This window comes from Rattus norvegicus, chromosome 11 (assembly GCF_036323735.1).
Source record: "Rattus norvegicus strain BN/NHsdMcwi chromosome 11, GRCr8, whole genome shotgun sequence".
Taxonomy (NCBI): Eukaryota; Metazoa; Chordata; class Mammalia; order Rodentia; family Muridae; genus Rattus; species Rattus norvegicus.
Window position 1 is genome coordinate 65,731,385 of NC_086029.1, and position 15,090 is coordinate 65,746,474.

The 15,090-nt window shown below is 40.0% G+C and overlaps 1 protein-coding gene across 1 annotated transcript in view; it reads right to left on the reverse strand.

The window, feature by feature from the left end:
- The window catches only part of Morc1 (MORC family CW-type zinc finger 1), a 205,472-nt gene that overhangs the window by 89,599 nt on the left and 100,783 nt on the right, over positions 1-15,090 (reverse strand). Inside the window, exons 13-14 of the mRNA NM_001172090.1 lie at positions 11,850-11,993; positions 6,207-6,361 (exon numbers count right to left, since the gene is read on the reverse strand). Coding sequence (NP_001165561.1) covers positions 6,207-6,361; positions 11,850-11,993 — 299 coding nt within the window. The remainder of the gene's footprint in view (positions 1-6,206; positions 6,362-11,849; positions 11,994-15,090) is intronic.

The following is a 15,090-nucleotide window of genomic DNA, read 5'->3' on the forward strand; positions in this document are numbered from 1 at the left end:
AATAGATGAAAAGAGTTGAAATCAGTTTCCCCACCAGCTGATCATTGTCAAGGCTAAATGAGAGGCTTATGGAGTCTCCATGTAATTACCTTGATTCTAATTTTGAAGTTCCTCCTGTTTTCCTTGGCCTCCCATCCCAGCTGGGACTCGCAGACTACCTGACTAAACAATGTATTCTCATTCTCTTCTAGGGTCCCCTGCCTTACTTGCAGAAGGCCCCTTTCTTGATGCACTGTCACATAGCTTTCTCTGTGTGCACCTCTCCCTAGTGTCTCTACCTTTCTTGCAGATGGCCACCTTCTGATATACTACTCTATAGTCATTTCTTTAACAGTATCCATTCCTGGGGTCTCTTTATGTGCCTAAATTTCTTCTTACAAAGGCTCTGGACCTCTGGTAACAATTTCATCTTAAGTATTTCGCTAAAGCTTCTATCTTCAAAAACAGTAATCCCCTCAGGTACTGGGAGTAAGGTTTCAAAATATGAATTTCAGGAGGACACAGTTCAATCCACAACAGTATAATAAAACTTTAAAGATAATGCATAAGATATGATATTTATAATATAACATTTAAAGTCCAAGTAAATAGACAAATATCAACTTCATAAAATAAAATTCAAAAGATATGAATTGTTTCTTGATGTAGATCTTAAACTTGTCTCACATTTTCACCTTTTTGTTTCCAGGGGTCTCCACACCCCACATGTCTCCAGGAGGGTGTGGCAGTAAACTTTCCTATAGTGAAATGCTGACATCTTAGACGCTAAAATGAATCAACCGTAAAATGACATCTTGTTATACAGAAAGCTATACCCAAGTAGGAAAATATTACCATACTAAGAATATTAAAATTCACTTTCAAAACTCAGCACAAATTTGGAAATTGGTACTTTTTTAAGTAACAATCTAATTGGGAAAATATGTAACTGAATCAATTTGGTCCAGAAACTTCTACCTCCGTGGAGACCATTAGGTAAAGCCACAGTCTTTGACTTTCTCCTACTTATACCACAGGATTTACATGAAATCATAGAGGACATTTACTTTACACAAATCTTGTAAGATAATACTGTAGCTGTAAGTCAGCAATGATAAAACCCTGACAACTGGAATGAATTGGGCCAAGTAAGGTAATAAAATTTAATGGGAATAAATGTACAATTGTGCACAAGGGACTAAAAATGCTTACTTTCAGAAAGACAAAAGTACAGATAAGACTGTACATGAACTCACATTCATCTTTACATAAACTCACATTAAACTTTTTGTTGAAATTTTTAGTTAGCAATAGTGCACTGAGGCTCAAGAATGTGCTTACTAAGAGTTAATGTATCCTGGTTGGATCTGCCTGCTATCCTAGTTGGTCTACCTGGGATAGCCTGCAGAGGTGAGTGGCCTATGGTCCCCCGAGCCTCACTGTCTAGCTCTGGCCTTGCTCTTTGGTCCAGAGAAGACTTGACGGACCTAAGGAGCGTTCTGCTTTCTGCTGGATACATTCTGCGCCCCAAAACTAACCAGATTGGAACCTTGTCCCAATACCCATCCAATACTGCCCTCCATCCCAGTTGGTCCTAGAACACAGCACACAGAGTCAGCATTACTTGTCATCCCACTTGGGTCTGACTGGAACACAGCCTGCAGAGTAGGGTTTACCCAGGACACTGGCTGCAAATTGGGCTCTGTCTGAGGCACAGCCATCAGAGTCAGGTACCTTGACCCCCATTATCTAGCCTATAGCTCCCCCCACTTTCCTGAGAAGTCTTGCTGCCATAAGGATCATCCAGCCAACACCAAGGAAAACCAGAAGTACAAATAACAGCCTAGAAACACAACCCAAGGCAATATGATAGCACCAGATCCTTCCTATCCTGCTATAACAAACCCAGATATCCTAATGAAACTGAAGCACAAGAGGAGGCTCTTTAAACCAATCTTTAAGCACAAAGTATAAACCAAGTATAAATGCCAGAATGGTAGAATAACGAATTCTGTACACATAAAGAATATCAATGATTTTGGAGCTGTAAGTCAAGGTTAACAAGGCAGAAGAGAAATATGACTTATCTTTAAAGATCTTAAAGGGCCAATAAGAGAGAAAACTTTAACCCTATATCCCATGGCCCTTGTGGGATGAGTCAACTTTGTCTGTCCACTTTTTTTCTCCATCAGAAATAATCACTTCCTCAGAGATATATCATTCCTTCGCCTGTAGCTAGCGGTGAATTAGTTAAACCACTTTGGCTCCTGGCAGGTCTTCTTTCCATCCACCTGCCAGAGTCCTCTGAATTCGTGAATGAAAGACACACGCCAGCTTAATTTTGATATGCCTTGACTAGCTCAATGGTGGGGCACTTCAAAAAAACTCCCCACACCCAGCAAATACTCTGATATTTCTGGCTTAACACCTCCTAAATCCAGATTTTATCTTTGTTTCCCTGGCTCCTTCTGGGTGGCCCCCTATCTTTGCTGCCCACGATGCTTCTGGGCAGCCCTTCTGGGGGCTGCTTTCCTTCTTGCGCCTACATTTCAGCTGTACCTCCCCCATTTCTTCCTGGACAGGTCCCTCCTACCCCTTGGCCTGGGGGCCCTTTCTTCTACTACTCCTCCTCCTTCTCCATTCTTCCTGCTGGAACCTAGAAGTCCTTCCTCTTTCTTCCTACCCAGCCATTAGCCATCGGCTCTTTATTGATCAATCAAAAAACTACTAGGGACAGGAACTTTGAGCACTTAGGCATGCAGATTCCCAATGTTGGAGGCTGAATTAAGAGAAAGCATTAGAACCAATCCCCCAAATTAGCCCAAAGCCTGAAGCTTGCCAGGCACTGGCTGTGGCTTCCCTCCTTATTCTTGTCCATTAGGTAACCATTCTGTTTCAGAGCAGATTAGCCCTGTGTCTTTGGTTGATGTGAACTGCATAGACTGGGTGATTTAGAAGCAATAGAAATGTGTTCCTCACAGTGCTAAAGGCTGCAAATCCAAGAAAAATGTACTGGCAGTTTGCAACTGTTGCCTCATATCCTGGTCCAGGGATGGCACCTTCACTCTCTCCTCTCATTTTTCTAAAAAATAGAAATAATAGTCATGGGGTCTCTGCTGTCAGGACTCAACCACTTCCCGGAGTGCCTTCCTCCAATACCATCCTTTTGGGGAGTCAGTGTTTCAACTTATTAATGTGAGGTCAATGTGAGGTGGACACAACATTCAGACCATAGCAACCTACAGGATTAAAAATTGACAAGGTACATCAGGTTTGATTGGTCAGTTCTAGAACACTCAAGCCTAACAGAGCTGCTGGTTGAATGAGTAACAATAAGAAAGCTGAAGAGGTATGAGGACATTTTAAAATACTGTGGTACTGAGATTCACAGGCAGCCTGAAGAAGGTAGATCCTTTGCGACTGTGGAGGCCATGTTTCAGGGCTAAGCAACAGTAAAGTTGAGGAGATGAGTGTGATTAGGCTGAGTGACTTTTGGGTTTATTGTTAACAAAGAATATGTTGGATTTTATTGAGAAAGATGATGTGCATTACTACATCATAGATTGTGCTATAGCAGTCAGCTCAATTCTGATCCATGTTAGAGAGCTAATAACACAAATGTTATCTATGTAATAGATGTCATTCAACCTCAAATGTCATTGTTGTTTTATGCCATGATTTCTATCTTCTTCCCTCCCTACTCCTCAAAGCTGATGAAAAGCTATAGCATCATTAGGATGATGTAGAAGAATTAAGGAAACAGTAGCCAACAGTGAGGTGAGGTCAGCCCTAGGAAAAACTATTTCTGATTTCCGTAGTATCCACTGTGCCAAAAAGAATGCAGATTTGGGAAATGACACAAAGTCATTGCCTGCCCCTCTCTCTCTCTCTCTCTCTCTCTCTCTCTCTCTCTCTCTCTCTCTCTCTCTCTCTCTCTCTCCCGATTCAATGTTTCACAAGGGCCCAGTTTTCCATAGGAACAGATTAGATTTACAACAAATACAAAGATTGCATCTTTTATTTATAAGGGAAAAAACTCTCAAATACTTTTCATTAAAACCATGTGACCTGTTGTACTGCCTTTAAGAGTTAGTCAAGCATTACATAATTTTTGCTATTCTGGTAAAGGTCACTGTACTCATAGGTTACTGAAACTATCAAGTCATAGCTTAATGACTGAATTCCAATTTGCAATGAATGGACCATGGCTCATGTTTGCTCCCCTATGCCCACGGTCTTCCTTCTAGGAAAGCTTTGTTGATGTTGTTGTTGTTGAAAGTATTCTTATTCCAAAATTAATTCACAGAAATTAAAACACAATGTTACCAACTAATATTAATAGAAACAGATAAATTATTTATGTTGAACCATATTACATCACTTGAGAGGCTTTTGAAGGAAAGTAGGGGGCATGGTGCAGATAGCATAGGGACAGGAAATAACAGAGTTGACATGAGGACATGCTAAGTAAAATCAGAATAGGAGAACTGGACTGTTGAGTGTACCCACACACCAGGCCAAGGGGTTGGGAGAACTACACACACAACAGGACATCCCAAATATGCTAATTGAGATATCTCTATCACTGTTAAATATATGCTAGTTCTTTCTGGGGACTTCATTCCTTACTATAAGGCTGGGAGATAAAGGTCTGCATTACTGAGAGGATATGAAGAGAACAAGGTCATCATGATTTCAGATGCTCACTGTTTCCAGTCTATACAACGTTAGTACTTGAAAACCAAGGAGCAAATGCTTGTCTTCACTTTCACTGTTTATGCTTATGATTGTTTATATTTATATCTTCTATATGTCCTACAGGTTTAAGTAGATCCTGTCAATCACTGTAGTAATTCCTGTGCCTTGTATAACTCCAAATATGTCTCCAAGGGGGAGATATATATGGTAGGAAGCTGCTGGCCCATAGATCATAACATAGACCACAACATTAAGCACATCCCTGGTAGGGTACCTGTTTGCTCTGTTGTCCTATGAAGTTATATATCCATCTGTCTGCGTCACTGGTGAGGAATTTTCAGGTTAAAGTATAATGAGTACACAAGAAAAAAACCACTCTAAAATTACTACCTCAAGAGAGCAATAATAACATCTTAAGTTGTCCTGGAGGTAGAAAACTATATTTGATATGCTTGAACTATGCATACTTCAAGCCAATCACTGATACATTCATAGTAGCTAATATGTTTCCTAATGAAGTACTATGTCTACCTATGTTAAAAAGTATTTGTGTAATACATAAAACAGTAAGTCATTGTTTAAGTAAGTCTGGAAAGTGAGGTGACACAGGTCAAATTTTCCAGATAACTGTTGTTTATCTTTTATGTTTAGAAAATGTTTCCAGTGTTAGTATTCTCAGTAAGTCTTTGATCTACAGAATACCATTTGACCTATCTACAGTCACACGGGTTGATATGTATTATTTCGTGGTATGTGATGGCAAGAGATTCTCAGGGAGGTCCATGTGGGATTATATGCTCTGGGAAGACAGAGGAGTCTCGGGGGACTCTCTGAGGGATTTCTAAATCTCTTGGATACAGTGTTCTGCCTTCCTCTGCCATGATCAGCTACCACAGCCCACTGCTTTCCAGTTGCTTTCCTCTTGAAATGTCTAGTCTGTTCTTGTATGTGTGTATGTGTGTGTGTGTGTGTGTGTGTGTGTGTGTGAGAGAGAGAGAGAGAGAGAGAGAGAGAGAGAGAGAGAGAGAGAGAGAAAGGGTAGAGAGAAAGGAGAGACAGAAATAAGTGAGAGAGAGACAGAGATAGAGAGGTAGAGAGAAAGGAGAGACAGAGAAGGGGGCATGGAGAGAGACACTGACTTACTATGTTGTCCTGGATGGTCAGCAATTCCCTATCTAGACTGGGTTATACTAGATTTCAAATAGATCTACCTGCCTCTACCCCCAAGTGCTGGAACTAAAGATGTGCTCCACAATGACCAACTGATGCTCTGTTTTGTGTGATATTCTAGGGAATAGTCTGTAACTGGCTCTCTTGTCACTTTTATTGTACCACTGAAGATGGAATTCATAGCTAAACAAGGGTTCTACCACTACACCAAATCCCCGGTATCCCTTTTATGTTTTCAAAACAGAAGCCTTTCTTCACAGCTTTGGATTACTGGTTACTTCAATCAATATAATCTTTTCACCTTAAATGAATCCCAAGTTTGAGCCCCTTAACTCCTACTATGACCACAGAATACTCACTAATCCCAGTGTCCTTACAGTACTGGATCAAGTACTGTCCCATGACTTTTAGTAGATGGTTATATTCTTGGACATTGAGGAATTCTTGTTTATTATGGGATGGTTCCATGATCTCCAAGGGTATGTTCACAATTCCAATCACACCTGCGCCAAGTCTGAGGGAGTAAATATATGAATGAATTTTGTAAAATCAGGCTAAAGGAAAAGGCAAACATTCACTGGCTACTTGCAACAAATCTTCCACAAATAAATCCATTGCCTTGGTGAGGACCACATCAAAGTGATTATGCAAACTTAAAGATATTTTATTATCCATGGTGATTTCCGGAGAGTTTAGTTCTGTTCTATGATGTCACCTCACTATCATCCTAACAAAACTCTTTCCAAACCTGTTACTTATGTAAGAAACCCAGGGCGGTAGAAAGGAACAAACTTTTAGCAAAATCAATGGGAGCCCCAGGATCTTCAAGCAATGACCCAACATGGACCTTTAAGTCTGATACTAGACAAAAAGGACTATGGTCTTTGTCCCCATTTATTCTGTCAGGCTACATTTCTCACCATTACAGTGGCTCTCAGGCATTCACAGAGCTCGAGTAAGGGAATGTAACAGGCCCAGAGGGTGACAGCAGGTATCTGATTATTAGCCTGATATTCAAAGGTCTTTTGGTTCTTTAGCTTTTCCAGGGATACAGGCTATACACCCACCTAGAATATTCTGATTTTTTTACATTATAGGATTGAGGGAAAGTCTCCCATGTTCTAGAATACAAGAGATAGGCTCCCCACTGCTCTTGTCATAGGATATATCACTCTTCCTCAATTTGAGGCCCCTAACAGCTTTATATTTCACAACTTTCTTCTTCTACCCTGTCCTCCTCAGTTACTCGTTCTGTGATTCTAAATTTATGCCTAAAACCGAAGGCCTGATGTGACTTCCTCGTTTACTTACTGCCCTTCTCACACAACATTCCTTTATTCATTTATCCATGCATTTATTCACACAGCCATTCAAAGTTAACACCTGGACCTGTTCCAAGCATTACAGACTTAGACAAAAGCAAGAAAGACAAGGTCCCTAGGTCTCATTCACTGAAGAATGACAAGCATGACATTAGCAAGTAGATAAATATACAGGATCATGTCTCGAGGTGATAAGTGGTTTTAGGAAAATAAAATGGGCACTAAATTATGGGAAAAGTGACAGATGGGTGTGACAATAGGCTTGGATTTAATTAGGTAATCAAAGAAGGGCCTTTATCATTCATGCCTAAAGAGCATGCCAAGGCCAATAGTGAGCCAATCTAAGGACAGGAAACTTAATAGCAATTGCTAAGCTAACTGCTCTAAGATTCGAAACAATGAAAGCCAACTAATTTGAGTTTTAGAAAATCACTCTACAAATAAGAAAAGAAAAACTCAACAAGCCCTACTTGCAAATAACATAATTCTGTTCTTTTTTTAATTTTGTATTAGATATATTTCTTTATTTAAATTTCAAAGGTTATTCACCTTCCCGGTTTCCTGTCCATAAGCCCCCATTCCATCCCCTCCCCCTCCCTATACAGGTATTCCCCCATACATCCCCTTATTGCCCCCCTTATTCCCCTGCACTGGGGGTCCAACTTTGGCAAGAGCAAGGACTTCCCTTCCACTGGTGCCCCAAGGTTATTTATTCTCTGCTACATATGCAGTTGGAGCCCTGGGTCAGTCCATGTAGAGTCTTTCAGTAGTGGTTTAGTCCCTGGAAGCTCTGGTGGTTGGCATTGTTGTTTTTATGGAGTGGCAAGCTCCTTCAACTCTTTCAATACTTCCTCTAATTCCCCTCAAGGGGGTCCTATTCTCAGTTTGGTGGTTTGCTGCTAGCATTGACCTCTGTATTGGACATGCTCTGGATGGGTCTCTCAGGAGAGATCTATATCTGGTCCCTTTCAGCATGCATTTTTTTTTTAGCTTCATCAATCTTATCTAGTTTTGGTGGCTGTATATATATGGACCACATGTGGGTCAGGCCCTGAATGGCCATTCCTTGAGTCACTGCTCTAAACTTTGCTTCCATATCCCCTCCTATGGATATTTTTCCCCCTTTTAAGAAGGAGTGGGAGCATCTGCATTTTGGTCATCTTTCTTCTTGAGCTTCCTGTGGTCTGTGAATTGCATCTTGGGTAATTTGAATTTTTTGGCTAATATCCACTTTCCATTGAGTTTATACCAAGTGTGTTTTTCTGTGATTGAGTAACCTCACTCATTCTTAATGGAACGTAAAGATTCCACAAAATAAACACTTAGGCCCCATAAATTCTTCCAGAAGTATATCAAGATACAAAATTCATTACATAAACAAATCAGTAGCAATATTTCATGTCTTTTTATCTTTTAGTTTTGTTATTGGCACATATCAATTATACATGAAAATAAGGTAATAGCTTTTTTAAAAAATACCAATAATGAGGGGATGGGAAAATTGTATCTCAGTATCAAAAAAAAAACCTAACTAGAACAAATCTAACTCAGAAGATAAAAGGCTTCTACATCTTTCAGATGATGAAGAAAGAAACTTAGGGAAAATCTCCCATGTTCATGGATAAAGACAATTAATATTGTGAAAAGAATGTATTACCAAATATACAGATTCAATGCAAACCCGTCAAAATTCCATTAACACTCCTCACCAAACCAAAAAAAAAAAAAAAAAACTTAAAATTCTTATGAAGCACAAAGTAACAATATAACCCCTAGAGGGAAAACAGTAGAAGAGAATTACAACCCTGGGTATTATGGACTATATTTAAAAACAACATGAAGCGGACACAGAAACAGACCTGTGGACCAACAGGATAATAGAATGGAGGACCTAGAAAAAAGTGTATTAATCATAACCAACTTACGGCAAAGCTGCTAAAACATATGTTGCAGAAAAGACTCGTGCTCTGAAAACTGGATTTTCATACGTAGAAGAGGGAAACTGGGTCCATATCTTCCACCCTGACCACAACATTTAATTAAAAATGGATCAAAGGTTGCAATGTGAGACCTGAAACTTTGCAACTGCAAGAGGGAAACACAGACAAAACACCTCAGAAATGTAAGCACAGACATGCATTTTGTCACTGGGATTCTTATTACATGGGAAATAACCCCAAGATGTGACAAATTGTATTATGAAGTTAAAAAGCCCCTGCACAGCAAAGGCAATAAACTCCAGAGTATAGAGCAATAGCCTACAATGGGAGAAACACTTGCCAGTTATGCATCAGATAAGAAATTAATATCCAGGACACATAAAGTGTCCAAATCAGACCATCAGTCATTGAATGAATGAACTGAAAGATCATTCTCAAAAGAACAAAGTCAAATTACCAAGTCATATTTGAAAAGCTGTTCATTTGACATTTTGCTTCATCCTGTGAAGAATGGCCATCAAGCAGAGGACGGACAACAAATGCTGATGAAGATGTGGACAAAGAAGAGCCCTTTTCACTACTAGCAGAAATGAAAGGCCATCACAAAGGAAATCAGGATAGTTTCCTCACAAAACTGAAAGCGAAAGTACTACATGATGTAGCTCTCTTCATTCTTGAGCATATACCTAAGTCTCTGCTAACATATCCCGGAGATGCTTATATATCTGTGTTTACTACTACAGTAGTCAATATATCAGGAAATGGATCAGCCTAGCTGTCCATCAGTAGATGGACAAAGAAAATGTGGTCCACATATGAAATGAAATTTTATTCAACCATAAAGAAAAATAGAAACTTGATATTGGAGGATGATTTCAGGCAACTAGAAATCACTATGCTAAGCGAAGTGAATCAGGCTTTATTTATATTTATATGTATGGCTGTGTACATATGAATGTATTTATCTGTCATAGAACTAGAAACAGGATCATGAGAGGAAAGGCCAAGATCTTAAGAGAAGCATGACTTCACTCCTTCTTTAAAAGGGGAACAAGAATACCCTTGGGAGGGGATAGGGAGGCAAAGTTTAGAACAGAGACTGAAGGAACACCCATTCAGAGCCTGCTCCACATGTGGCCCATACATATACAGCCACCAAACTAGATAAGATGGATGAAGCAAAGAAGTGCAGGCTGACAGGAACCAGACGTAGATCTCTCCTAAGAGACACTGCCAGAATATGGCAAATACATAGGTGAATGCCAGCAGCAAACCACTGAACTGAGAATGGGACCCCCATTGAAGGAATCAGAGAAAGGGTTGAAAGAGCTTGAAGGAGCTTGAGACCCCATATGTACAACAATGCCAACCAACCAGAGCTTCCTGGGACTAAGCCACTACCCAAAGACTATACAGTTGGGCTGATTCTCGCTCCAACTGCATAGGTAGCAATGAATAGCTTGGTAAGGGCACCAGTAGCAGGGGAAGCCCTTAGTCCTGCCAAGACTGAACCCCCAGTGAACGGGATTGTTGGGGGAAGGGCGGTAATGGGGAGAGGATGGAGAGGGAACACCCATATAGAAGGGGAAGGGGAGGGGTTAAGGAGATGTTGGTCTGGAAACTGGGAAAGAGAATAACAATTGTAATGTAAATAAGAAATACCCAATTTAATAAAGATGGAGAAAAATTTTTTAAAAATTAAGAGAAGCATGAAATAGAAAACTCAAAAGCAGACTCACTAGGTCAGGGTGGGTATTAGGGGAGGAGAAAGGGAATTCGCTGGAAGGGAAAGAAACATGATGAAGACCATAGGGCAAAGGGAATAAATGAAAACAAAATATAATGATACATATATCTGATGATGCCAGGATGAAACCGGTCACTTTATATGTTAACCTTAAAGTTAATAATATTGTTCTTAGTGTTGGTGCCCAGTATTAAAGTGCACTAATGATCCTCAGCAAAAGATGGGTGCCCTTGACCTTTATGTCCATAGAGCTCAGCACAGGATATTGCAACTCCCTTGCTTATGCCTGAACAATGAACGAGGAGCTGCTTCCCTGAGCAAGAGGAGGCAAAAAAAGCCTCCCTGACTCATTCCACCACTCTTGGGCAACTTGTCTGACTCTATCCCTTTGACTTTTTGCTTTTAAGATTAATCTTTAATAGCTGAGCTCCATTCCTCTATGATGACTTTGCAAGATTCTGCACAACTATCAATTTATGGAACTTGAGCACCAGAAAATGTATTCTAGATTCTAAAGAGACTGGGGATGTTACACACACATGCGCGCGCGCGCACACACACACACACACACACACACACACACACACACACACACACACATATTCAGGTAACTAACAAGAGCTATGAAATCCATAACATGGCTCCTTACAAGATTAATGTTTGGATTTGCTTTTCTCTGTTAACATTCTTTAATTTATATTACATTTTTATTGGTGAAACTAGAAACCTGAAGAGATGTCATAAGGGATAGAAAGACATAAGGAAATACATTGGGGACAAAATTTTTCCCACGATGTGATTTTCTCATGAGAGAAAGCACACAGCTTCATCATATTATAAATTGGGCATATCAATTCCTGTGTACTGAGAGGAGGGGTGAGTGAAAAACACAATGGCTGCTGGTGTTATAGTGTATCACACATCTAGTTCCACAGACAGAACTGGACTGTGGCCTCCCTACACTGCCTTTAAATGGAGAAATGAACTACTTACAATGATTTCATTTTCAGCTGGGGACCAACCTTCTCATACATTTTGATCAATCGGTTATTACTGTAAATGAACATTCCAGCTTGGCTTCGGTCTTCTGTGTGCACTCCAAAGAACAGAGAGAGAGTTTTTGCTTTCCTTAGTGCCCTAGAATTATATTTAGAAAGGTTTTTAAAACTGCTCAATTAAGGAAAAATACGAAATTTATAAAATGTCTAATAAATAAATTCAAAAGATAAATATCAAAAGAATATCCTGTAATGTACCAGATACTTTTTAATACCTGGTGGAAAAAGCTAATATCCACATAGAGTCAAGTATTCTGTATGCGCAAATTACAGGCCAAACACAGGCCTTCATGCAAACACAAGCCTGTTCACTTAAATCTAAAAGGACCAAAAAGATCTCTGTGTTCACTCGTTTGACACATATATGGCAGTTGAAGTGGGCAGGGTTCTTTCGAGTAAGAAAACATATAGAGGTTAGGATGACTTACAGGCTGTGGTCCAGCTATGGGTGTCTACCAACAAAAGGTCCAGAAATCCAGGAGTTGTTCATTTCTTGAGGCTGGGAGTCTCAGCTGGTCTTCAGTATACATTAGAATCCCAAAGATGTGGGCGCTAATGCCAGTGAAGGAAGCGATTGCCAGCAAAAATATATGAGAGCAAACTGGCAAAGAGAACAAGCTTCCCTCTCCCATATCCTTTACATAGACTGCCAGCAGACGGTATGGCTCAGAATAAAAGCAAGTCTTCCCACCCTCAAAAGATCTAGATTAAAAGTTAGTCTTCAAATTACTTAATCAAGAAAAGGTCTCTCACAGGTGTACCTATCTTCTGGGATTTTAGTTAATTCCAGATATAATCAAGTTGCCAAGGAAGAATAACCATCACAAGTACACTCCTTATCAACTTAACACACAACCATATTTCCTAATGTCAGGCTTAAATTCCAAATGAAAACAATAAACAGGTCATAATTACTCCTATCATAATATAACTATACCACCTACAATTACAAATGCATTATATATTTAACTCTGTCATAATCATGCCTAACATGATATACCTATTCCATGCATAGCCACAAAAGCACTATAAGTTTTTAGAATAGGTGGCAATATCTCTTGAGAGACATTCTTTTAGTCTCTTTTAGTCTTACACATGATAACCACTGATATTCCCTTAATTGGTGTTAAATTACATGATAAACAATTTGAGGAAAGAAAACACAAATAGCTGCACAAATAAATTCTTAACAAAATATGACAGAAACACCCATGTTGATTATAATATTCATTTCTGCAAATGGTCATGTGGTTTTAGCTAACATTTCCTAACTACCTTCCTCTGCTACACATACTGTCTTTCCTCCACCCTCAACAAGTACCTCAGCACGTCTTGGCTCTCTTTCTGGAGGAGTGATCTATACCTTTATTCCAAATCGGTCTTTCTATATATCCTTTGTAATCCTACCTTGATTAGGCTGTTGTAGTTTCCTAGTGACTTTAATTACAGGTTTTAAAAACACCAAGATACGCCCTAAAAGACCTCCTGAATTCTAGACATACTCTTTTTTTTCTTCTTTTTTCTTTTTTCTTTTTTTCGGAGCTGGGGACCGAGCCCAGGGCCTTGCGCTTGCTAGGCAAGTGCTCTACCACTGAGCTAAATCCCCAACCCCAGACATACTCTTTATTATCTCCATTGTGGAGAAGCCATCCAATATCCCCTTAGTAATATGGATCAAGCATCCCTCTTTACAATGTCATTCCTTTCTTAGCCTCTTTGCTTTAAGGCACCAGTGTTCGTCTCTGCTGTTGGCAGATCTGGCATTCAGTCACAGCTTTAGCCGGGTCAGCCTTGTGTAAGTGGAAGTCTAGGTTGCCAAGCAAATGCATAACGTCCATCTCTTCTACCATAGCTACTTTTTTCCTGGCCCGTTGGTTAATTACAATGTTTACAGAAAGAGCATGACTGCCCACAGAACAGGTAACTATGTCTACTTGGTTGCTAAACTCCTCCTCTGTTGACATCACCTTTTGACGAGCATTTACATGGGCCACAAATATCTTCACATCCTTCACTTATTTGGAGAGATCTATTGACACACTTCTTCCCCAGATATAATTCTCACCAATTTTCCAGTCATGCTGTGTTCAAGTTCTTGTCCAGTCAGAAATCAATTGACATGAATCAGTGAACAATTGCACATCTGGCCATGTATCCTTCCAAACAAAATGGATGATCATGTGTACTGGCCAAAGATCTGCCCACTGGAAAGATTTTCCTTCACCAGTGTCTTTCAGTGTTGTCTCAGAAACAGGCTATAATGCTACCCCCTGTCCACTTCTTAGTGCTGCCTATATAATATGCAGAACCAACAGTAAAAGAGCCCCTAGTCTTCTCTCCCTCTGTCATCTGATCATACAGCACATTTTATAATGCTGTGGGTGCATGCTTGGGAGTAGTAGAACCATGGGCATTTAGACAACTTCTCCTTGTAACCTGTTTGTGCCTTCAGGGACTTGCTCTGGACATATCCCATATATACACTTCCATTTGATAATTGCTATTGAGGAAGTCCTGCTTTAAGGCTGAGTGGGTCAGATAATACTCAGTTCATTAGGGGCAGCTCAGGTCATTTGGTAACTTTGTGGACTATTAATAAACTTTCAGGCAAATAGCAGGCCAAGAGATGTCTCTCAAAGGGAGAATAGTGTCTGCAGATGGTGACAAAGCCGGACTCCACAATCCCAAAGGTCCCTTCTTGGATTCACCTATAGCAGCTTGACAAAGGCATCAGACATCATCCCTATCTGCAACTTGAATCTCCAGAAACAATGAGTCCACTGAATCATGGCCCAAGTGGTATGGCAGCCTGTACAACATCCTAGACTTGTTGAAGAGCTTCTCTTGTTCCAGACTACATCGAAAGTTAGTCGATTTTCAAGTCACTTGGTATATGGGCCAGAGTAACACACCAATGAGGAGTGTGCTGTCTCCAGAATCCAAATAGGAGCATAAAATATTGGGCTTCTTTTTTGTTGGTGGAAGTGAATAACTTATCCTTTACCTCACAAAGAATATCTCTGCATGCCCTACACACTAGACTACTAAGAATTTCACTGAGGTAGAAGGCCTCTTGAATTTGGTTTGAATTTATTTCCTACCTGTTGATAAACACACGTGTTACCAACACATACAAAGTGGTTGCTACCTCCTGCTCATTTAGTCCAATCAGCATA